The sequence below is a fragment of the Chiloscyllium punctatum genome, chromosome 10, assembly GCF_047496795.1.
Source record: "Chiloscyllium punctatum isolate Juve2018m chromosome 10, sChiPun1.3, whole genome shotgun sequence".
NCBI classification, from domain to species: Eukaryota; Metazoa; Chordata; class Chondrichthyes; order Orectolobiformes; family Hemiscylliidae; genus Chiloscyllium; species Chiloscyllium punctatum.
The window spans coordinates 87,085,772-87,111,909 of record NC_092748.1 but is presented as its reverse complement, the minus strand read 5'-3'; the positions used below and the strand labels follow the sequence as shown (position 1 = coordinate 87,111,909).

The 26,138-nt window shown below is 40.8% G+C and overlaps 1 protein-coding gene across 1 annotated transcript in view; it reads left to right on the top strand.

Moving 5' to 3' along the window:
* Nucleotides 1-26,138, top strand: part of LOC140482363 (low-density lipoprotein receptor-related protein 1-like) — a 1,932,271-nt gene that overhangs the window by 1,761,616 nt on the left and 144,517 nt on the right. The window contains exons 68-69 of the mRNA XM_072579726.1: nucleotides 18,003-18,119; nucleotides 21,890-21,996. Of these exons, the coding sequence (XP_072435827.1) occupies nucleotides 18,003-18,119; nucleotides 21,890-21,996 (224 nt within the window). The remainder of the gene's footprint in view (nucleotides 1-18,002; nucleotides 18,120-21,889; nucleotides 21,997-26,138) is intronic.

Here is a 26,138-nt window from a genome sequence, read left to right as displayed (position 1 = left end):
AAGGCCTTAGAAGGCAGAGTGTCTCAGAATTAAAGGGTATTAGTTTAAGATTGAGATGATGAGGAAATTCTTCTCTCAGAGGGTTCAGTCTCTTTGGAATTCCTTGCCACAGAGAGCTGTGGGGTCAGAGTCCTGATGTCTGAGATATTTAGAATCTTGATCAGTTGGGCAAATTAACAGTTACAGAAAAAGGACAGAAAAGTGGACGTGAGTAATGTCAGATCAGTCATAATCCTATTGAATGGCAGAGCATGGTCAAATGGCCCACTCCGACCTCTTATTGTCAAAATCATAATGGATACTAAAATTACTGTATGTTCCTGTTCATTTTGGCATTTTTCTGAAAGTTTGCCAGCCGCACATGAGAAGGGAGAAAATGTTTCTCCACTGTCCACAGGAAAAATTCAGTATCTGTTGAATGAAACATGGTCAAAGACTTAATTGAGTTTTAACTCTCTTTCCAAAATACAATATTTGTGCATTGAAAATGGTTTTCAGGTAGACTAGTACTGTGACCAAGTAGGGGTTAACAAATAATTTGAGATACCATTGTTGGAATCATAGGATTAATGGAGATTTGCATCACTGGAGGAGGCCATTCAGACCATAGAATCATAGAGATGTACAGCATGGAATCAGACCTTTCAATCCAACCTGTCCATGCCGACTAGATATCCTAAATAAATCTAGTCCCATTTGCCAGCATTTGGCTCATTTCATTTTAAACTCATCCTATTCATGTAATCATCCAAATGCCTTTTAAGTGTTGTAATTTTACCAGCCTCCACCAATTCCTTTGGCAGCTCATTCCATACATACACCACACTCTGCATGAAACAGTTGTCCCTTAAGTCCCTTTTAAATCTTTCCAGTGTCACCTTAAACCTACACTCTTTAATTCGGGACTGTGCTACCTCTGGGGAAAAGACCTTGTCTATTCACCCTATGCCACTCATATAAACTGCTCTGGAGCTTCTGATGCTTCAGGGAAAATAGCCCCAGCTGATTCAGCCTCTCTCTATAGCTCAAACACTCTAACCCTGGCAACATCGTTGTAAACCTTTTCTGAACTCTTTCAAGTTTCACAACATCCTTCCTAAAGCAGGGAGACTAGAATTGAATGCAGTATTCCAAAACTGGCATAACCAATGTCCTGTATAGCCACAACATGACCTCCTAACTACTATACTCAATGCACTGACGAATAAAGGTAAGCATACCAAACATCTTCTTCACTATCTTGACTACCTGTGACTCTACTTTCAAGGAACTATGAATCGGCAAGGTCTCTTTGTTCAGCAATCCTCCCCAGGACCTTACCATTAAGTCATAGAGTCATTGACATGTACAGCATGGAAATAGACCCTTCAGTCCAACTCTCCATGCCAAACCCAATATCCCAATCCAATCTAGTCTCACCTGCCAGCACCCAGCCCATATCCCTCCAAACCCTTCCTATTCATATACCCATCTTTTTAAATGTTGCAATTGTACTAGCTTCCATCACTTCCTCTGGCAGCCCATTCCACTCATGTACCACTCTCTGCGTGAATAAGTTGCCCTTTCAGTCTCTTTTATATCTTTCCCCTCTCACCCTAAACACCCTTTAGTTCTGGACTCCCCCACCACCCCAGGGAAACGACTTTGCCTATTTATCCTATCCATGCCCCTCATAATTTTATAAACCTCTATAAGGTCACCCCTCAGCCTCCGATGCTCCGGGGAAAACAGCCTGTTCAGCCTCTCCCTATAGCTCAAATTCTCCAACCTTGGCAACATCCTTGTAAAGATTCCTTCCTGAAGAAGAGCTTATGCCCGAAATGTCGATTCTCCTGCTTCTTGGATTCTGTCTGGCCTGCTGTGTTTTTCCAGCACCACATTTTTCAACTCTGGTCTCCAGCATCTGCAGTCCTCACTTTCTCCTAACATCCTTCTAAATCTTGTCTGAACCATTTCAAGTTTCACAACATCCTTCCAATAGGCAGGAGACCAGAATTGCACGCAATATTCCAAAAGTGGCCTAACCAATGTCCTGTACAGCTGCAACATGACCTTCCAACTCCTGTACTCAATAATCTGACCAATACAGAAAAGCATTCAAATGCCGTCTTCACTATCCTATCTACCTGCAACTCCACTTTCAAGGACCTATGAACTTGCATTCCAAGGTCTCTTTGTTCAACAATACTCCTTGGGACCTTACCATTAAGTGTATAAGTTCTGCTATGATTTGCTTTCCCAAAATGCAGGACATCACATTTATCTAAATTAAACTCCATCTGCCACTCCTCAGCCCAATGACCCATCTGATCAAGATCCCGTTGTAATCCGAGGTCACCTTCTTCGCTGTTCACTACATCTCCAATTTTGGTGTCATCTGCAAATTTACTAACTAAAGTTTTATTTGCCTTTCCAAAATGCAGCACCTCACATTTATCTAAGTTAATCTCCATCTACCAGTCCTCGGCCCACCTGCTCCACTGATCAGGTCCCATTGTACTCTGAGGTAACCTTCTTCTCTGTCCACTACACCACGAATTTTAGTGTCTTCTGCAAAGTTACTAATTATCCCTCCTATGTTCACATCCAAATTATTTATATAAATGATGAAAAGCATCGGACCCAGCACCAATCCTTGTGGCACGCCACTGCTCACAGGCCTTCAGTCTGAAAAGCAACCCTCTACCATGATGTTCTGTCTCCCATCTTCAAGCCAGTTCTGTATCCAAATGGCGAGTTCTCCCGGCATTCCATGTGATCTAACCTTTCCAACTAGTTTATCATGAGGAACCTTGTCAAATGCTTTACTGGAGTCCATATAGAGCACATCCACTGCCCTGTCTTCATCAATCCTCTTCATTACTTCTTCAAAAAAACTCAATCAAGGTAGTGAGACATGATTTCCCACTCAGAAAGCCATGCTGTCTATCTCTAATTAGTCCTTGCTTTCCAATTACATGTAAATCCTGTACCTCAGGATCTCCTCCAACAACATGCCGACCAGCAGTGTCACGCTTACCAGTCTATAGTTCCCTGGCTTTTCCTTACTACCTTTCTTAACTAATGGTACCACTTTAGCCAACCTCCAGTCTTCGGACACCTCATGTGTGACTATCAATGATATGAATATATCAAAAGGGTGCTCAGCAATCACTTCCCTAGAATCCCACAAAATTCTGCAGTACACCTGATCAGGTCCCAGGGATTTATCCATCTTTATTCATTTTAAGACGTCCAGCACGTACTCATCTGTAATATGGAAATTTTTCAAGATGCTGTTATTTATTTCTCGAAGTTCTCTATCTTCTGTATCCTTCTCCACAGAAATCACTGATGCAAAATACTTGTTTAGCATCTCCCCATCTCTTGCGGTTCCATACATAGAGAGCCTTGCTGATCTTTAAGGGGCCCTATATCCTTTCCAGTTACCCTTTTGTCCTTACTGTATTTGTAGATCTTACAAATCAGCTTTCAGCAGGAGCAATTTAACGTGTCCCATTCACTCACCTAGGCAAAAAGTGAGGAAGCAGATGCTGGAAACCAGAGTTTAGATCAGAGTGGTGCTGGAAAAGCACAGCAGGTCAGGCAGCATCCGAAGAGCAGGAAGAGTGCGTTTCGGGCAAAAGCCCTTCATCAGGAATAGAAATCACTCAATTGTTAACTTTCAGGAAGGATCAAGAGCATTAAAATAGCAGGAGCTTTATTATGAAAGTGTTTACTCTGCAGGGAGCAAAGTCAGACTCAACTGTCTCTTACTTAGAATGTCTGATCACATCATTGTCATGAGATCAGACTCTTAAAGTGACAGTCCACCATACTTAACAAATATACATCACTTTGCATGTAGGATTTCATTCCTTTCAGGTTCTTAGCCAACCTATTTTTTAAAACCCCCAAACCCCTTTCAGGCATTGCACACCAGATCATGAATACTTACTGCATTAAAAATATTTTCCACCTTGATTTCTCCATCTCTTCTTTTTCCTCCCCTGTCTTTCCTGAATATTTTGAATCCAAACATATTTATGACCCAGGGCTGTCCCTTGTGAGCTCAATTCCATTTTTTCCATGCATGTTTAGATTACAAGGCATATTTAACATGCTTCTGAGATACCATCCAAAATTTTGTCCAATATTTCTGCTCATGAGAAAAGAATTTCCTTCAAATATCATGACCAATGTGAGATATTCTTGTATTTGGTCTGGGTGGAATGCTGTTAGAGATTCGGTGCAGATCAGGTGGGCTGAAGGATCTTTTTCTACACTGTACGGATCCTATCATTCAAGTCCCAAGTGGAAATCCTGGTGAGGTGGAGGGGGTAGGAGGTGCGGTTTAAAGGGGGCAGTGGATTTCCTGCTTTGGAGTTTCTGAGGGACATTGGACCCTTTTATATTTAGTTCTCATCAATATCCTGTGAGTCAGTTGCCTTAAACATGAAGAGAATAACAGGGTATGCAGGCAGATGTTGACACGCAATGAATGGACTGCTGAATTCTCCTCAGGCAAATTGTAATGACTAGGGAGAGTATGGTGAGAATTGGACAGCCTTCTTGCATTTCCATGCCTCACCAGAATAAATTAGTATCTACTAATGAATTAACATGTGAAATAACTGCACAAAGGCCAGTATCCCGTCATCAAGTTATCCTTTATTTACTTGTATGCTTACAGTGGCTGTGGCCAGCCAGCTTGGAGTCAGTCCCTTGAACTGAGGAGATTCTAAATGCCCGGTTTTATTAATCAGCTCAGGCTTCCAGGTTGACAAACCCAATGAAGTATCTCATAGTCAACTAGGTCTCTCTTGTTCCAATAACTTCAACATATTAATATTCCCTGTCTGGCTCAGGGAATTAGAGAGTTTTGGACTAAGTAGTTTGAAGTCAAAGCTTCTACTAGTGGAGTGAAGCTTTATTGGGGGAGCAGGTGAGGGATGCAACAGTCAACAACAGCTTACTGGCATGGTTTTTAATGAAGATTAAAGCCTAATATAGAGGATACCTCAATCTGCCAGTTCATCTAATATCAATTAGATGGAGGAAACTAAATTCTCTCCAAATGCAAGATGACCAAATAGTTCAAACTGTAGAACATAAAATTAAAAATACTCCACTTTTCACATGAAGTTCTATTGTGACTGTTGTGAGAGTCTAATAAAATTGATGAACATCCAGCAAAAGATTTACCTGCGGCAATCTGAACACATTATTAGTCCAAACTTCCCAAACAAGTTCATGGACATGGAAGTGGTTATATGTGGGCTATGCCCTTCCAAATGACTAGGGAGAGTATGGTGAGAATTGGACAGCCTTCTTGCTTTTCCATGCCTCAAGGAAGCAGGTAGAGCGTAAGCTTACCTGGGTAGGTTTGTTTCCCCTTTAAAAGTGCGCAGCTGAAGAACCCGAGGCACTACGGAGGTAGTGCAATGTTCCTCCTGCAACATGTATGAGGTGAGGGATGCCGTGGACGTCCCTGCTGATTACACTTGCAGGAAGTGCACCCATCTCCAGCTCCTCCAAGACCGTGTTAGGGAACTGGAGCTGGAGTTGGATGAACTTCGGATCATTCGGGAGGCAGAGGGGGTCATAGATCGGAGCTATAGGGAATTAGTAACTCCACAGATGGCAGATAGATGGGTGACAGTGAGGGGGACTGGGAGGAAGCAGCCAGTGCAGGGACCCCCTGCGGCCATTCCCCTCAAGAACAAGTATACCGTTTTGGATACTTGTGGGGGGGACGACTTACCAGAGGTAAGTGACGGGGCTCAGGCCTCTGGCACGGAGCCTGTCCCTGCTACTCAGAAGGGAAGGGTGGAGAAGAGCAGAGCAATAATAATTGGGGACTCGATAGTTCGGGGCACAGATAGGCGGTTTTGTGGGAACGAGAGAGACTCACGTTTGGTATGTTGCCTCCCAGGTGCAAGGGTACGTGATGTCTCTGATCGTGTTTTCCGGGTCCTTAAGGGGGAGGGGGAGCAGCCTGAAGTCGTGGTCCATATTGGCACCAATGACATAGGTAGGAGGAGTGCTGAGGATGTTAGACAGGCTTTTAGGGAGCTAGGTTGGAAGCTCAGAGTTAGAACGAACAGAGTTGTTGTCTCTGGTTTGTTACCCGTGCCACGTGATAGAGAGTCGAGGAATAGGGAGAGAGAACAGTTAAATGCGTGGCTACAGGGATGGTGCAGGAAGGAGGGATTTCGGTACTTGGATAACTGGGGTTCTTTCTGGGGAAGGTGGGACCTCTATAAACAGGATGGTCTGCACCTGAACCTGAGGGGCACCAGTATCCTTGGGGGGAGGTTTGCTAGTGCTCTTGGGGGGGGTTTAAACTAACTCTGCAGGGGCATGGGAACCCAGACTGTAGCTTTAGGGTGCAGGACCTGGAGTGTAGGGAGGTTAGAAATATGGCATCAATCTTAAAGGAGGGTGCCTGTAAACAGAAGAGTGGCTTGAAGTGTGTATACTTTAATGCCAGAAGTATACGAAATAAGGTGGGTGAACTTGCAGCGTGGGTTGGTACCTGGGACTTCGATGTTGTGGCTATTACGGAGACATGGCTAGATCAGGGACAGGATTGGCTGTTGCAGGTTCCAGGGTTTAAATGTTTTAGTAGGGTCAGAGGTGGGGGTAAAAGAGGGGGGGTGTGGCTTTGCTTGTCAAAGATAGTATTACAGCGGTGGAAAGGAAGATGGACGAAGATTTGCCATCTGAGGTAGTTTGGGTTGAGGTTAGGAATAGGAGAGGTGAGGTCACCCTGTTAGGAATCTTTTACAGGCCTCCTAATAGTCCTAGAATTGTTGAAGAAAGGATTGCGAAGATGATTCAGGAGAAGAGTGACAGTAATAGGATGGTTGTTATGGGGGACTTTAACTTTCCTGATATTGATTGGAAAAGCTATAGCTCAAGTTCGTTAGATGGGTCAGTGTTTGTCCAATGTGTGCAGGAGAGTTTCCTGACACAATATGTAGATAAGCCAACAAGAGGTGAGGCCATACTGGATTTGGTTCTGGGTAACGAACCAGGCCAGATATTAGAACTAGAGGTAGGTGAGCACTTTGGGGACAATGACCACAATTCGGTGATTTTTACTCTAGGGATGGAGAGGGATAAGTGTGTACTACAGGGCAAGAGTTATAGCTGGGGGCAGGGAAATTATGATGCGGTGAGGCATGACTTAGGATGTGTGGATTGGAAAAGTAGATTCCAAGGCAAGAGCACAATTGATATGTGGAACTTGTTCAAGGAGCAACTATTGAGTGTCCTTGATAAGTACGTACCTATCAGGCAGGGAGGAAAGGGTCGTGTGAGGGAGCCGTGGTTTAATAAGGAATTGGAATCCCTTGTTAAATGGAAGAGGGCGGCCTTTGTAAAGATGAGGCGTGAAGGTTCAATAGGGGCGATTGAGAGTTATAAGGTAGCCCGGAAGGACCTGAAGAGAGAGCTAAGAGCAGCAAGGAGGGGACATGAAAGGTCCTTAGTTGGTAGGGTTAGGGAAAACCCTAAGGCTTTCTATAGGTATGTTAGGAATAAAAGAATGACTCGGGTAGGAATAGGTCCAATCAAGGATAGTAATGGGAAGTTGCGTGTGGAGACTGAAGAGATTGGGGAGGCACTGAATGAATATTTTTCGTCAGTATTCACTCAGGAACAGGACATTGTTGTCGATATGAATACTGAGGCACGAATAAGTAGAATGGATGGCTTTGAGATATGTAGAGAAGAGGTGTTGGAAATTCTGGCAAGGGTGAAAATAGATAAGTCCCCTGGGCCTGATGGCATTTATCCTAGGATTCTCTGGGAAGCAAGGGAGGAGATTGCAGAGCCATTGGCCTTGATTTTTGTGTCCTCTTTGTCTGCAGGAGTAGTGCCGGAGGACTGGAGGCTAGCAAACGTGGTTCCCTTGTTCAAGAAGGGGAGTAGGGATAATCCTAGTAACTATAGGCCAGTGAGTCTCACTTCTGTTGTGGGCAAAGTCTTAGAGAGAATTGTAAGGGATAGGATTTATGCACATCTGGATAAGAATAATGTGATCAAGGATAGTCAGCATGGTTTTGTGAAGGGCAGGTCGTGCCTCACAAACCTTATTGAATTATTTGAGAAGGTGACTAAGGAGGTAGATGAGGGGAAAGCAGTAGATGTGGTATATATGGATTTTAGTAAGGCGTTTGATAAGGTCCCCCATGGTAGGCTACTGCAGAAAATACAGAGATATGGCATTGAGGGTGAGTTGGAGGTTTGGATTAGGAATTGGCTGGCTGGAAGAAGACAGAGGGTAGTAGTTGATGGCAAAGGTTCATCTTGGAGTGCCGTCACTAGCGGTGTTCCGCAAGGATCTGTTTTGGGACCATTGCTGTTTGTCATTTTTATAAATGACCTGGAGGAAGGGTTAGAAGGTTGGGTGAGCAAGTTTGCGGATGATACGAAGGTCGGAGGAGTTGTAGACAGTGAGGAAGGATGTGGCAGGTTACAGCGGGATATAGAGAAGCTGCAGAGCTGGGCAGAAAGGTGGCAAATGGAGTTCAATGTAGCTAAGTGTGAGGTGATTCACTTTGGTAAGAGTAACAAAAAGATGGGGTACTGGGCTAATGGTCGGATACTTGGTAGTGTGGAAGAGCAGAGGGATCTTGGTGTCCATGTACACAGATCTCTGAAAGTTGCCACCCAGGTAAATAGTGCAGTGAAGAAGGCATATGGCGTACTGGCTTTTATTGGTAGAGGAATTGAGTTCCGGAGTCCTGAGGTCATGCTGCAGTTATATAAGACTCTGGTGCGGCCGCATTTGGAATATTGTGTTCGGTTTTGGTCGCCATACTATAGGAAGGATGTGGAGGCACTGGAACGGGTGCAGAGGAAGTTTATCAGGATGTTGCCTGGTATGGTAGGAAGATCCTATGAGGAAAGACTGAGGCACTTGGGGTTGTTTTCATTGGAGAAAAGAAGGTTTAGGGGTGACTTGATAGAGGTGTACAAGATGATTAGGGGGTTAGATAGGGTTGACAGTGAGAACCTTTTTCCACGTATGGAGTCAGCTATTACAAGGGGGCATAGCTTTAAATTAAGGGGGGGTAGATATAGGACTGATGTTAGGGGTAGGTTCTTCACTCAGCGAGTTGTAGGTTCATGGAATGCCCTGCCAGTAGCAGTGGTGGACTCTCCCTCTTTATGGGTATTTAAGCAGGCATTGGATAGGTATATGGAGGATAGTGGGTTAGTGTAGGTTAGGTGGGCTTTGATCGGCGCAACATCGAGGGCCGAAGGGCCTGTACTGCACTGTATTCTTCTATGTTCTATGTTCTATGTAAATCCAGAAGTTTTAGGGACACCACTGAGTAAGCTAGTTGTGGTCAGCAAGCTAGCAAACAAGTACGATCATTAGGACCAGTGGTTTGGGAATTTTGATCAGGATATTGACTCAGTGATCTCATAGGGGGAGTTTAAAACTATCTTCAAATAGCTATCTTGCTTGATCAGGTAATTATTAAAGACTAAGGGATTGGGACATCACCTCTCTACCCTGGCTATTTGCAACTTATTTAATGATCATCTGAAACAGGGAGTGTCAAAGATTAGTCTTTAAATTGGGTGACTTTCCCTGATTCATACAATTCTGCTGCAGCGGAAGGTGTTGATCAACATTCTTTGACAAAAACATTGATCTATATCTTTTGGTATCACGTATTTGCCTGTTAATCACATGGAACGTATACAAAGCTCTGTCTCTACAAAAGAAAGTAATGGCTCACTGACAATAACTTTAAAAATGATATTAGGAAGGGTGACTATTTAGGTCTGAGCAAAGACACAGTTTTGAATGCACATCCGGAAAGAAGGAAGTGGAAATTCTTAGAAAAGAGATTGGAGTTTGAGGTCCAAAGAAATATCTCCTCCAGTGAAGCAAAGTTCCCCAGGACACAAATACTCATCCTGGATCTCTGGTTTAGTTTGTTTGATAATGAAAGCCCATTGTTGACTATGCCTTTGAGTTCAATAATTCTTATGAAGGATTATTCTGTTTGACATGTGTTAGCCAATGTAATATTTTTTGTAATAAAATCTGCTTTGACCAAAAAAACAATCCAAGTCTTTACTCACTATACAGAATCAATGTTGAAGTACTTAAGATGAGAATGGTCCCTCAGAAACATGATTTAAACTTCTGATGATTTTTAATGAAATCCACTGAGTCTTTTATAACTCCTTTGACTTTAATTATTTCTGATGTTCACTCCCCTATGGACATAATTAACATAATCAAAAGGTAGTTATTTAAAGTAGTTCTATTCTTTAAGTCAGTAACACATTTTCACATCACCATAATTAGCATTTGGATGTGTCAGCAGCCAGAGTTATTTTGTGCAGTAGGCTGTGGACTCCATTTGAAGAAATTGTTTAGATATCAAATCAATGAAAATATTTTTTGTAACTATTATTTAATCATGAAAGTGATGGAATTTTATTTCATTGTGTATTCTTCAAATATTTGTCTAACATTCACATCAATTTTGTTTTGGAATTGTATAAATAACTGTTTTCTGACCCTTTAATATTATAAAGTTGTTTTAATTGATATCATCCTGAATTGCATAACAAAAAAAACACAGGCATCTCGAATCTGGAATTTTACTTTAGGTGCAATCAGCAGTCCAGGCAAAAAGTATTGTCAAAATTGCAGTAATTTTCTGAATGTTGCTCATTTTCACTCAAATTAATTTTGTGAGTCATTGCAAGTAAAATTTTCTGTGAAGCAGTGTGATTGAACAGCCTTATGTATATATTTTCCTATTTTGCAATGAAGGTACTCCTTGAAATATTGAAGCATCAGTGCTGGAACCCTTGTCCTTCCAGATTTTCATTGATGACCTAATTCTTCGTGCATAGAGCACAATTTCCGTAATTTGAGAGTGACAGAAACTTTAAGGCATTATGAACCATGAGGCAAAGATTGCAGAACTTCAAAACAACATATTATAAGAGGACTAAGATTAATTAATTGGCTCATAAAAATACATTAAATAATCACATATATATGTGCATGTTTCATTTCATTTAAGAGCATTTTATGTGGTGTCTAGCCATCCAACTGAAGTTTTCAAAATGCACTATCTACTGACAATCATTGTGTAGTTGCATTATTGCATTACTCCTATGATGCACTATTCCATCTATATTGACCTTACTGACATTTACCTTGCAAGCTGTTACAAGTGGAAGCAGTCAAAATACTCCTGACAATATCTAAACTTCAAACCCCATGTGTGTTATTGATTACCCTTAAAATTTGATCGTCTTTTGTACATTGTACTCTGATTTAAGAAATGAATTTTGCTTTCAGTTTAGGTATGCCCTGTATCTGTAATTGTGTAGATTGTAATAAACAGTGGCACAAGGTAGTACACAAAGTGTTTGTAAAATGTCCAGTATGTGTAACATTTCAACAAGAGAAAACCACCACTGTATTCTGCAGATTTATTGTATAATTTGAATTGAATTGAATTTATTGTCATGTGTACTGAGGCACAGTGAAAAGCTTTGTCTTGTGAGCAATACAGGCAGATCACAGAGTTAAGTAGCATAGATAAGTAAATAATATGTAAACAGCAGCAAAAACAAAAATACAGGTACAGGCGAATATTAAGAGTTTGTGAGTCCATTCAGTATTCTAACAGTAGGGTAGAAACAGTAGGGTTTCGAAACCAGCTGGTGTGTATGTTCAGGCTTCTGTATCTTCTCCCCAATGGTAGATGTTGTAGAAAAACATTGCCAGGGTGGGATGGATCTTTGAGAATGTTGACAGTCTTTCCTTGACAGCGGACCTGGTAGATGGATTCTGTAGATGGGAGGTTGGCCTTTGTGATTGTCTGAGCCAAGTTCCCACTCTCTGTAACCATCTCCAATTTTGAGTGGTACAGTTGCCACACCAGATACTGATACATCAAGACAGAATGCTCTCAATGGTGAACCTATGAAAGTTGGCAATGGTATTCACCATCATGCCAAATTTCCTCAGCTGCCTGAGGAAGAAGAGGTGTTAGGGCTTTGTAACCAGTGCCTCCACATGAAGAGTCTAAGAAAACTTGTTGTGGATGCCCACTCCCAGGAGCTTGGCACTCTCTACCCTTTCCACCTCTGTGCTGTTAATGTGTCGGAGGGCATGAGTAACATCCTTCCGAAAGTCAATAATGAGTTCCTTGGTTTTGTCGGCATTGAAAGCTAAGTTGCTCTCAGTGCACCATTTTTCCAAGTCTTCTACCTTCAGTCTGTAGTCTGTTTCATTGCCAGATGAGATTTGACCGACTATGGTGGTGTCATCAGTGAACATGTAAATGATATTTGGCGATGCAGTCATGGGTATACAGTGAGTACAGTAGTTGGCTGAGTACACACCCTTGGGGCTGCAGTGCTGAACGTTAGTGAGGATGAAATATTATCTTCAATCTTCACTGATTATGGCCTGTGGCTCAGGAAACTGAAGATCCAGTTGCAGAGAGTGGGGCTTAGTTAAACTAGTTTAACATTTCTGTTTCTGGAAATGTCCATCTATATTCTTCTGCTGTAGCTTGGTTCGTGTTCAGAACAGGAATTTCAGTCATACTGCAATTTTGTTTACCTTCAAATTCCACACAGCAAACATTTTGATGGAATCCATTTCCCTGACCTTTTTTCATGTTGAACATTGAGCTAAATCTTGCCTTTCTATTAACATCGTACATGCCCTATGAGGAACAGCTGGCAAAGCTTTTCTGCTAGACTCAAACCTTTGACAAAGTTGCTGAGATATTCTTTAAAAACAATTTTCACATTAAAAATAGAGCTTTGGCAAACCTCTGGAGAAAACCAATAGCTTATCCGAGGAAAGTGAATATAGACTAAGAAATGGGCAATCATATGTAGTAGTTATTAATACATGTACTAAATTCTATTTCACTCTGCCAAACTTGATTGCCATCACCTATTTAATGTGAATTGGTCACAGTAATAAATTTCTGTTTCAGAAAGTTGCAGTAAATTTTTAAATGGCATTTCAAACAAGCAGTTGTTTTTTTTTCAGGTGTGAGAGCAAAACCACAGTCACAGCAATTGAAGAATTATCTTGTGGAGAAATGTTTCCCATTTTCCTGACCTGCTCTTGCTCATTAACATAGTTTAGCAACACACTGTGACAAGCAGTTCATTCCTGCTAATGCTGGTGATCATTAGAGGATGGGTGTTGGAGTGCCACAGTTCATTTACATCTAATTGCTGCACTTTAATAGACAATTGCAGCAAAGAACATGCACCTCATTCATTTGGGTAACAGTCTGCACTCATCAGATAATCTCACCAATTGCAGTGCAAAACAAAGTTCCTTTCCAGCATTCAGACCCCACAGCAAAAATGTCCGAGACAGTACACTGGTATTTTTACTATAGAGATACAACAGCAATCTTTATAAATTGTTCATTTGGAAAGGAACTGATGTATATTCACGTCACTACAACAGCTGTTTTTGACAAGTTCAACAGCTGTTTTGACAAGTTAATAAATAATAACCAGTTAATAAATAATAATAACACATTATTGCAATGACACTCGATCACCTTATTGAGTTAGAATTAGAATTCTTACAATGTAGAAACAGGCCTTTCAGACCAACAAGTCCACACCGACCCTCCGAAGAGTACCCACCCAGACACATTCCCCTCCCCTATTACTCTACATTTCCCCTATTGCAACTAACTTACACATCACTGAACACTATGGGTGACTTAGCTTGGCCAGTTCACCTAACTTGCGTATCTTTGGACTATCTCCCAGCCATCTGTACTGGGAGTATATGATATTTCTTATACAGCATAATTATAAACTAAAAGTGTATCCTTATAATGCAAGGAAACTCAGACAGTAACGGGTGGAACGCGCAAACTCCACACACATAGTCACCTGAGGCTGGAATCAAACCTGGATCCCTGGTGCTGTGATACAGCAGTGCTAGCCACTGAGCCATTGTGCTGTCTGTATATGATATTTCTTATACAGCACATTTGTAAACTACATATATTTCCTTGTAAACTTGTTGGTACTGTATTAAAATGAGGGAGTCAAACACACAGTCATTTGGAATCATGTTTTTTCTGATGATCAGTGACATAGAATTAATTCTCCACTATGATGCTGTGGAACAGTTAATAAATAACACATCACAAATGTGGTACAATTTCCAGAGCTTTGTGTTCATAAATGCCAGATATATACCACAAAAAGATATTTCTGTTGCTTTACTGAAATATGTTATCCATGGGAAATGGTTTGCCCTGCAAGTCATTTAGAGCATGGGGATATCTTCTGAATAATTAATTAATAACAAAAAAAAAACTCAGTTGTGGAAAGCAACCATTCCTTGGCAAAAAAGAAGTGCAAATCTGCTGAGTTTTATATCAAATTAAGATATTTTTATACTTGTAAACTTTAATGTGATTTTCTCAAAATATGACGGGAATAAAGTAAGTGTTAAACAGTTGAATTTTCTTTCTTCAGGCTTTTATTATTGCGCTGATCTACTGTCAGTCTCCAATTAGAATGCAGAAATTTTTAATCAACCTGTTCAGTTATGTTGCAACACATATGGGACTTGAACCCAGGCCTTCTAGCCTAGAGGTAGGAACATTACCACTGCATCACAAGAGCCCTTTAGAAAACAAGCCCATCTTTATGCACAGCTGATCACACAGAGAACAGCCATCTAATTATTATGTCTTGAACATAAAACATTGAAAAGTACAGCGCAGTATAGGCACTTCGATCCTCGATGTTGCACCAACTTTTTATCCTAAGATCAAACTAAGCAACATACCCTTCATTTTATCGCATCCATGTACCTCTCCAAGCGTTGCTTAAATGTCCCTTATGTATCTGACTCTACTACCACTGCTAGCAGTGCATTTCCATACACTCACCATTGTCTGTGTAAAGACCCTACCTCTGGCGTCTCCCCTAAACCTTCCTCCAATAAAAATATGCCCCCCATCATAGCCATTTGCTCCCTGGCTTTCCACTCTATCATTGTCTCTCATCATCTCATAAACCTCTATCAAGTCACCTCTCATCCTTCTTCGCTCCAAAGAAAAAAGCCCTAACTCCCTCAACCTTTCTTCATAAGACATGCCCTCCAGTCCAGGCAGCATCGCGGTAATTCTCCTCTGCACTCTCTCTAGAGCTTCCACCCTCTTTCCTACAATGTGGCGACTGGAAGTGAACACAATATTCCAAGCTTGGTCTAACCAGGGCTTTATAGAGCTGCAGCATAACCTTGTGTCTTTTAAACTCAATCCCCCGCCAATGGAAGTCGACACACCGTATGCCTTCTTAACAACCCTATCAACTTGGGTTGCAACTTTGAGGGATCGATGGGCATGGACCCCAAGTTACCTCTATTCCTCTACACTACCAAGAATCCTGATTTTAACCCTGTAATCTGTATTCAAATTTGACCTTCCAAAATGAATCACTTCACACTTTTCCAGGTTGAACTCCATCCGCCACTTCTCAGCCCAGCTCTGCATCCTGTCAATGACCCATTGCAACCTACAGCTGCCATCCACACTATCCACAACTCCACCAACCTTTGTGTCATTGGCAAACTTACTAACCCACCCTTCCACTTCCTGTTCCAAGTCATTTATAAAATTTACAAAGAGCTGGGGTCCCAAACTAGATCTCTGTGGAACACCACTGTTCACCAAGTTCCAGGCTGGATATATTTTCCATCAAGTGGCATCCTCTTTCTTCTTTGGGCTAGCCAATTCTGTATCCAGACAGCCAAATTTCCCTGTATCCTATGTCTCCTTACTTTCTGAATGAAGTGTGCTGGAGATGTGAAATTTTTAACGATAAATGATAATTTGTACTGCTGTTGTTACCAGACCTCACATAGATATTATCTGACACTGAGAGTAGAATTTTAATGGCTGTAGCAGTGAACCATCCAAAAGCTAGAGAACTGGTGGGAACTCTACTGTGACCATTATTTTGAGTAAATCCCAATCAGTCAGCTGACTACTGCTATTAGGGTTCCTGGTTCTTGTAGGGCTGTGTTTCCCACACAAATTTCACTTTCAAGATTATTATCCCAGCTCTAAGAGTTGCCAAGTAATCAGACTGGCAAACTTTCTGTAATAGCAACATCAGTGGATACTGTGGGTTCTGTTGATATTGTAACACGTCAAAGGTCATTGCTGGATCCCCAGATCTCAGGGATGCCCTGCATCTTTTATGTCCACAACATAAACTTTCCAAAACTGGAGCAATAACTGGTAAAATAGATGAAGGGTTGTTTATTAATGGTAAAATGTTTTCAGGCATGTTCTTCAAAATATGTTACATCTGCTGATTAGCACTGTTCCAAATATTAAATCATTTGATAGATCACATCATTTCCTGTGATGACATGTGCTAGCCTATTTGCACATTCAGCAATATGCTAGACAATGCCCAGGCAAATGAAAACTATCAAAAGAGGCCTGAGAAAGGGTCAAAGAGGTATGTATGTCGCTATAAGGACCACACAGTTTGGGTTTCTGTAGATACCTTTCTTACCACTGGCATGTCCCTCCATTTGAAAGTTCAAAGCACCCACCCGACCTGGCACAGAAATGCCTGCCAGGATTTACCTGGGAATTTCCCCACGTGCATGTAACTGACCATTTCAATTCCTCAATTGGATCCCTGGAATGTAAACACTAGGTGTCACTGTGTACTGAGGTTCTACCATGTCTCTAGTGTTGCAAAAGATGGGCCTGGCCTTGCTGCCGTGGAATGCTCCAAGTACTTAGACCGTTCCGTATCACCTGTCCCTCGTGGAGAAGTTTATGAAGAAAAATACCTTTGACCATAATTCCATCAGGAAGTGGTCAGCACGTAGTCTCCTTGAGACCCTTCAGGAAAAGGAGAGGGCGGATCCTGTTGAGCGGTTCCCTGAGCAGACTGTCAAAGTCACTTGGCAGAATACCTCATTGCCAGAACTTCCAATTAAACATAAGGACATGGCTTGGCTGGTGGTGAGAAGGGCTCTGCCTGTGAGATCCTTTATGCATGCCTGGCCTCTCTGCCTGCTGCACACTGCCCTTGAAGTGGCTGTGGAGTGAACAAGACTGTCACACACCTCCTTCTGGAATGTGCCTATGCAAAGGAAGTCTGGAAAGGAATGCAGTGGTGCTTGTCGAAGTTCATCCCGAGCAGCTCCGTGATGTGGGACACGGTGCTCTATGGTCCGTTCCATGGGACGCACATGGAGACAAACATCAACTGTGCCTGGAGGACCATCAACTCGGTGAAATACACTATTTGGTCTGCCCGAAACTTGCTGGTCTTCCAGCTGAAGGAGTTGACTCCAACTGAGTGTTGCAGACTGGCACATTCCAAGGTCCAGGACTATGTGCTGAGGGACACGCTGAAGCTTGGGGCAGCTGCCACCAAGACATTGTGGGGAGAGACCACCGTGTAAGGTCCTACTGCCAAAGAATAAGGGGGGGGGGGTGCCCACTCAGTAATTACTCTCCACTGATGCCTCAGCTAAATGCCAGGAGGCTGGATGGTTAGTATGCAGAATTGTAAACACTAATGATTCAGTCTGTTCTCTGATTATAAAGACAGTATACATCTGAAAGGCATCATCAACCGGTACCATACAAGTACCGAAGATTTCTATGAATAAAGCATATTTTTGGAATAAAAACAATGTCAGTTCCTCAATTGTTGGTCAGGGGAAAGTTAAATCTGGACCTTTCCCACTTTCGAGTGATTTAATGGAGTCAGAAAATCTATCTGTGTACCTTCTCCATTATACAGCATCCAGTCCCACACCAGCTACCAAGGGGACCAATAAATTTTGCTTCTAGCATCAGTCTGTCACCAATGATACAATAAAATGATCTGCTTTTCTTTGTAATTTGATCAAGTAAGATGTACTTCATGATGAAAAGACTGCTAGTGTGAAAAGGCAATTATCCCACTACTTAAATGTCTTTCAGACGAAAGAACTTGTGAACCATATCAATTCCGGTGCAGGAACAATCGTTGTGTACCTGGTCATTGGCAGTGTGACTATGACAATGACTGTGGAGATAACTCAGATGAAGAATCATGTGGTGAGTTCATCATTTGTTTTGATATTTGATTAATAGTTTGGGGGAAAATAAGTCATTTTCCCAGTTTCAACAGTGCCATATTACAGATTGCATAGAATTCAATTGTCAGAAGAACACAGAGCAGATCCTTTGATTAGGAATTTAGTGAATAACCTTTAGGAACAAATAGTGAAGGAAGACACAATTTGATGATACCAGGGCTGAATCAATGCAGAAAACGATGCTGTGTTAGACGTAGACTTATGCCTTTTGCGACCTGAGAATTGTTGATGCAACCATAACATATTAACATAAATACTCAACAAATACATAATTACCTATTTGAGGGAAAGAATAGGAGAGATTATTTTTCTACTTACATTTATCATAATTATCAAATTTAGACTGTTTGCTAAGATCTGAACACTTTGAAATCTGAACACTCTGAAATCAATTTACTCCAGTAACATTTGAATGTTGTGTAGTTGGATTTCGCCATAGTTATTCGGAAAAGCAACATCACAGAGGAGCTTGTTCAGCAACTGAGGCATTCACCTAAGTTAAATCTGCCAAACATGCATTGACTGTGGAATGGTAAAAACATGAAAGAGATTACATCCATTTCACAATGTTCTCAACACAAAAATGCAACATGCAGCCCAATGACCATTTTAAAAAACTGCAATCATTTCAGATTTATTTTTCTATTTGAAGCTTCTCCCTTGGGTAACTGGCAATCCTTTTCTGCTTTCCAGTGTGTACTTTCAATGACAAAGTGCACTCGTAAGGGGTTCATTGCCATGATGATGAGTTAGCTTGGTTAAGCATGTATAGTGTGTGCTTTATGAGCCTAAAAGGTCAGCAGCTGCTGTCACAGCATTCCAAACATTTTCAAGTCATACATTTGGAAAAGAGATGTGGGGTTAGAAAGCCAGGCCTACCAATTTTTCAACAATGTGAGTAACCAGAAAACTGTATCTAGTATTCCACTAAAATTCTTTGCAGAGCTATAACCTAAATCCATGTTCTGGTGTAAATTATACGACTTCAAGGAAGATGAGCAAATACAGTCCTGTATAGTTTTGTGTACATAACTAGTGAACAACAGCTTTCCAAGTTAGATTCCTTCTTGTTGGAGATGGAGAAAATCTGGCACTTTAACAGCTCCATCCTCAATTGTAATTTGGTGCTTGTGAGCATGGGCTAGTTCAGTATCTGAGGAGTTGCAGCCTTATACTGAAAGGTAAATCATTATTGCTGAAGATGTTTGGGCGCAGGACACTAACTTCAGGGACTTTAGCACAGCTGTCCTGGAAATTATATATTTGGCTTCTAGCAATCACACTCATCTTCCTTTGTGCTAGGTACGTCTCAACCTAGTGGAGAGTATCCCCAATTCCCGTTGAGACAAGTTTAGATCAGGCTCCTTGATTCCACCCTTGGTTAAATATTGCAGTGTTTCCAAGGGCAGTGACTCTTATTTGACCTCTGGAATTCAGCTCTTTTGACCATATTTGAATAAAGGACTGCGAGTCTGGCACTTGCCAGAACCAAAGCTGAGTATAGTAAGGTTAGTGAGTACCACTTCATGACAATGCCAGCATTATTTTCCATCACTTTGCTGATGATTTAAGCTGGAGGAATTTGAGGACCACAGAGATTTCAGAGGGTAATACGACTTGAACAGATAGCAGAAATTGCAAACTCAGGCACCATGTTGAACACAAGTGTGAGATTTTTAAAATTTACGTGTGAATACAGGCAAAAGAGGATTGGATGGGCTCAAACTTATAGTTGGCCGTAGTTTCAGCCTGGAGTATATTCAGTTCATATGCTTAAAGTAAATCAAGTGGGTCTTAGGATTTACACCATTCCCCCACCTGCTGTCATGTAAGAAGATTCATGGGAAATTTTCACCACCTTCCTGCCCATCACAGACCTATCTCCCATTTTATTCAGCAGGCTTCATCAGTGCCTCATTTCACTTCTACTGCCTAAGGCAGGCAAAAGTCCAGACTATTGGTTTGGCCACAGAGTTCGCTGTGGGAGTTAGTGTCAGGAAAGGACCTCTCAGAGTTTTTTGGAGACACTTTCTAAGGCCAAGCAGCCCTCCCTCCTGGCATCTCAAACTTAGTCCCCTCATTGAGGTCTGCAAACTAGCCCCTGCTAACACCCAAATGTACCTGACATCAATGCTCTTTAACCTTTTCTTCTTCAGGGACTGGCTGTATTCACAATAGTGACGACCTTTCAAACCTGATGCTGCTGGAACTGTAGAGCTGCTAGTCTATTGAATTTGGCCAGAAATCTCACTCTGAGCCCATTAGCACTCAATTGAGCATAAAATAGCTGCAGGGCAGTTGGCCAGGCTCCCAAAAGTTCAGAGGCTGTGGAATATGGCTCATATAACTCAGCCCATATTTGTTACAAATACCAAACTTTATAAGGTGGTTACCTTTTAACTTAGTTGAAATTCACTTGAATTTCATTGAGCATATTGAGTGAAGAGACTTTTAAAAGAAGACTCAACCTGGTAAAATAGGGAGTAGAGCAACTGATGAAGAATTTAGGATTTTATTAACTAGACTACACATTAATGACATAATGACAAAGACTTTTTTGGTTTTTTAAATTAGTTCGTGAGGAAAATATATTTTTCTACAGTTTAATTCTTTAAAGGCTTACAAAGTAATGTTTGGTCAAAGTTGAGTGTACTACTCACAGTAAATCTTAAAATGAGAAATGTCATAATTAATTGTTTGGTAGCTTGCTAGGAAATTCAAGCACCATAATAAAAGTTACCTGACTCTGCGGGGTTTGTAACATAGGGCAATTACCTAATAAAGATCAAGGCAGTTCATTTACTTTATACCTTCTTGGAGATATTCTTTGTCAATGTATAGCTTTTTTAAGTAAGATGGTTTGCTTGAGAAAACAGTACTTTAGAAATAAACAGCTTATATTGATCTCATGCACTTAAAAATCTTAGGACAGCATTAAAAAATTGCAATCAGAAATATTGGTCTGTTGTCTGTTATTGCCACATTATGCACAGCAAGATCCCACAGGCACCATTATCATACATCATTGGTAGTCAGATAAGATTTAGTGGTGGAATACGTTATCATTAGATTCTGTTAATTAACCAAAATGCAAAGCAGAAATTCTACCAGATGATATGTCTTTCTATAAAGTTTCAGAAATTATTTCACTGTGCAGTGATGTGTAAATGTGGCTTTTGGTTGGAATAACCAGTTAGTGAGTAAAGTACTTTCTCCCTAATTTATGTCCTAATTGCCTGCAAAGTAATGTTTGTTCAAAATTGATTTTGGTATGCTATTCTTAAAACCTGAAATCTTGTATAGTTATTTTGGTTACTTGCTGGGGCATTCATGTGTTGTTAAAAGTTAGCAGTCTCTATGCTTGTAGTAATAGTCATTTGAACACTATTAACATTTATGAAGATTTTGAAATTATTTTCAAGTTCTGTACTTAGCCACTTTTCTGAATCATCTAATTTAAAATTCAGATATTTATTAGTTTTTAAACTGCATCTGAAGTTTTTGTAATTGCATATGCACTCATGCATAAGAAGTTGTCAAAACTCAACTACCTTCAGTGACTTGATATTTTGGTTCATTCAAATTTCATTGTAACCAACATAGTTGCAAAATTTAAAATGGCCTGAGAATGTTTGTATTTAATTCTTGACTATGATAGAACAGTGTTGCCATAGAATTAAATTAATTATTAAATTAAATAATTTTAATTGCTTATTTTTAAAACCTTAGCACTTCGCTCCTGCTCGATGAACGAGTTTACCTGTGCAAATGGTCGTTGTGTTGCAGCCAGATGGAGATGTGATGGAGATTATGATTGCTCTGATAGTTCAGATGAAGTAAGTTTTCTTTCATTACTTTATCTAAGTTATAGAATCTAACAGTTGATCCATTGTCTGCATGCAATATGAATCCAGTATTTCACCTCTATATTAATGAACCATTTAGTTCGGGAAACTCAGCAGTGGCCTTGACAGAATATCACTCTTGGTGTGGCTGGAGATGGTTGAGAACTCAGAGACAATTTTTCAGGTCAGGTCGAGTGACCCTTCCTCACAGCAGCATGTTGTGACTGTCTGGCCAAAGATTGCAACAGTATTCTGTGTATGTGTGAATAAATCCCATTTGTCCTCTTCTTTATCATTTGATCTACTTGACCACACAATGCTCAGTTGACGCTTTTGCTGTTCAGTTCTGTAGATTCATGACATTTCTCTCCAATCTGTCCCAATGAAACAAATCCATTTTAGGTTGCCAATCAAACCAGCCTTTCTGATGGTCATCCAGAATTGTCTGCTTTATCCCCTCCATCTTCATCCTTATCTACATTCTGTCTCAGCCATAGGCACTGAGTACACTTCCATATTTATTCTAAGCACACTTAGCTCTTCTTCTCCACCAATTTTCCTTAGTGTCTGTGCTATCAGACTGCCTGCCAAACAGGAGAACATGAATGTGTCAAATGTCCCTCCAATTAAATGTTAGAAAGATAAACATTTGACAGATTGGTTCCTATCATAATCTCTGATCCTCTGCCCCATATTCTGCCCTAGGCTGGTTATAACACTGTTTGTGTACTCATCAAAGCCGATATGGACTTCAACGCTCCACATACACAACAAGATAGCAAATATCCAGCTCGGCAAAACTATTCCTTTTTGCAGCTATACCACTCACTCTGTCGGGAACTCCTTATTTACTCTTTTGTTTGTTTGAAACTGGATTTCTTCAATGTCATCCTTGACTTCCTGTCATACATGTCGACTTGTTCAAAATTCAACAACCGTACAGTGGTTGCACTGAAGTCTGCTTGTCTGTCACTTTTTCCTCGCTGATATGAAATGACTTCCTGAACCACAAAGCATTGCTTTTAAAGCCTTCTTCCAAACATTTGTGTGTCCTTTCAGTGCCTTCTTTCAGCAGCATCTCCAGCTTTACATCCCTCTCAATTGACGTTCTGTGCATTCTGCCCACCTTTCACCCTGTTATTTCTAAGAGAAACTGTTGCTGTGTCGACTGCTGTGTTAAACCCCTTCATCTGCAGCACTGAAACCTTTAGGAACCTCCATATTTACAACTTGGTTTTCAGTCTCCTCCTGGTACTGCTTGATAATATAGTATAGTACTCTTAGTCAATCAGCTAAATTTTCTCCCCAAACTAGTATATACTTGGAATAGAAAACTATTTTTTGAAACTCAAAAGAACAAAGTTCAAAATGTTCACATTCACAATTGCATTTAATTTTTAAAAATGATAACCGGAACAAGACAAAACACGTAATCAGTCTTAACACTGCTTTACAAAGAATATATTTTTTGTGTCTTGGTGTTCAATGCTGTGGAATATTGGATATGATGGTGGATCACTATTCATAATGCAAGCAGGGATAGTAGTAGGCTGTAATAAGACCAGAGTTAATGGTAGTTCTTTGTCAATAATTGAAGATTACACTGAACATCATTATGTAACCAAATGTGCATCAGCAGTTGTTCACCTGGGTTCTAGCTGACCAATTTTATTTGTAACAGTGTTCATATTGCTAGCTGTAGGCTGCCACCTGCTGCCTTTCTTGAATAACTTCTTGAAGTTGGACGAATTAATGAATACTAGCACAAAAGTCAGTGAACCAACACTTCAACCTTTCAGAATTTTAGTTGAGTTATTTTTACTAACAACCAAAAATTTCATGCATCGTCTTTGAAATTGAAATAGCAGCTTTCTAACCAACTACTGATTATTTTAATGGTAGTAATTTATGGTTTGAAACAAAATCTTGACCAACCTCCCTCTGTTTCTGTGTTTTGGCTATTTGTTGCCATGCAACCCTGCATTTAGGATGATATGTGACTGACTGAACTTTCCCTGACTGCCATCAACATTTCAACATTGCCCAGTAATCAGCTAACAGAGAACACAGCTGTATTGCAACCAGAAAATTATTATCCTCATTCTCTCCATAGCCTTAAGAGAAATCTTTACAGCCGTCGCATGTTAAATAAAAATGCTCAGTCAAGTAACCTAACTCTGAACCTGTTCAGTTGTCTCCTAATGATCGCCAAATACATTAGTCAGGATTTTCTTCAAACGATGTCAGTCTTTATTTTGAGACAATACATACCTAATTAAGGACAATGAACTGGCTCTCTATGTGGTCATTTCAATCAGATGGAGGGCAGCTCTGCAGTCTCTACATTGTCAGTGAGAAATGTTGAGTTTGCAAGATCAAAGATTCAGAGGAATTAGAAAATTCTTGTCTTTATCACAACCAGACAAAATGCTTTGCAATTGGGATAGTGCCCATGAAGATGCCCCTTAAGTGGACCACTTAATTGGTAAAATCAGTTGCCTGCATTTAGTTGTTGGATGCCAAGCCATTATCATCCCATTGCTGGTAAACAGTCTGGCAACAAGATTGCATCACAGACCGCTTCCAACGTTCCAGTTTTCATTTTCATTTTCATCATTCCTAGTTTATTTCTAGTTTATAGCCCAACTATACATCAGGCACATATTTTGGGGACAAGCTCCCTGGATTGGACACCTGTGTAGATACAGTTAGGTGTTTAAAATGGATCCAAGAGAGCATGAAAGCAGAGTTTGCTGATGTGAGTTAGCAAATTATTTTAAAAGATAGTCCCATCTGTTATGATAATGCCATCTTCCACTGGGGAGCACTGAAATTACTTTTTCCCTCCAAGATCCTCCTTTTGCGATTGACAGGACCCTCAGTTGTGTCCAACCCATCTCCACCTCCAGTAGAATGCTTGCACCAAATATACCTTCCCCTCCCCTCCACTGTCAGTATTCCATGGGAACTGTTGCCTTCATAACACCGTGGTAAAAACAATGACTGCAGCTGCTGGAAACCAGATTCTGGATTAGTGGTGCTGGAAGAGCACAGCAGTTCAGGCAGCATCCAAGGAGCAGTAAAATCGACGTTTCGGGCAAAAGCCTTTCAGCCTGAACTGCTGTGCTCTTCCAGCACCACTAATCCAGAATCCATAACACCTTGGTCCACTTCTCTATCACTCCTAATGTTTCCTCACTCCTGCATGACACGTTCCCATGCATTTGCTGAAGATGTGACACTTGCCTATTCACTTTCTCCCTCCTCACTGTCAAGTACACCAAACACGCCTTCCAGGTCAACTAAACTTCCGCTTGTACTTTTTCCATCTAGTCTACTGTAATGTCTACTGACGTTATGTTTTTTTCTTTACATTGGTGAGATCAAATGCAAACTGAGTGATGAGTGTCTGGAACCTCTCTGCTCTGTTTATAAGAAAGGCCCTGATCTTCCAGTTGCTTGTCATTACAATTAACTAACACTTTTGTCCTGAACCTGTTCTAATGAAGCTCAATGCAAACTTCAGCAACAACACCTCATTTTTCACTTAGGTACTATATCGCCATAAGGTCTCAATATTGAATTCAACAACTTCAGAAATGGACTGCATTATGTGTGTTCTCCCTTTTTCTTACATTCTCTCTCGCTCTCCACCATCACCCGACTACCTTGTCTTGTTTGCATCTTGTTTACTCTATTCTTAGCACAGAGGATCCATCCTTTCTGTTTCACACCTTAATTTAGACCAAATTTACATCAGTTTTTCTCTTTCATCAATATTAATATTCCCGTGTTTATTTTGGATGTCCTCTGACTGTGAAAAGTACAGGAAAAAATCATTTTCCATCACTTTTCAATTCTGAGAGAAATTCATACTAGATTTGAAACATTTATTCTACTTTTCTATCCACAAATGGTGTTAGACCTTCTGGGTTTCTCCTGTATTCCCTACATTTATAACATCTCTCACTCACTATCACCCACCCCAGTCTCTGACACCATTAACCCTGCATGCCCTCTGTCATCACTGCCTAACCACTCAATCAGAATGCCTCCCCACCTTCACCAACAGGAATGGCTGTGTCACCCATTTTCGTAATCTATAATACCTGGTTCTGTCTGGGGTCACCCAT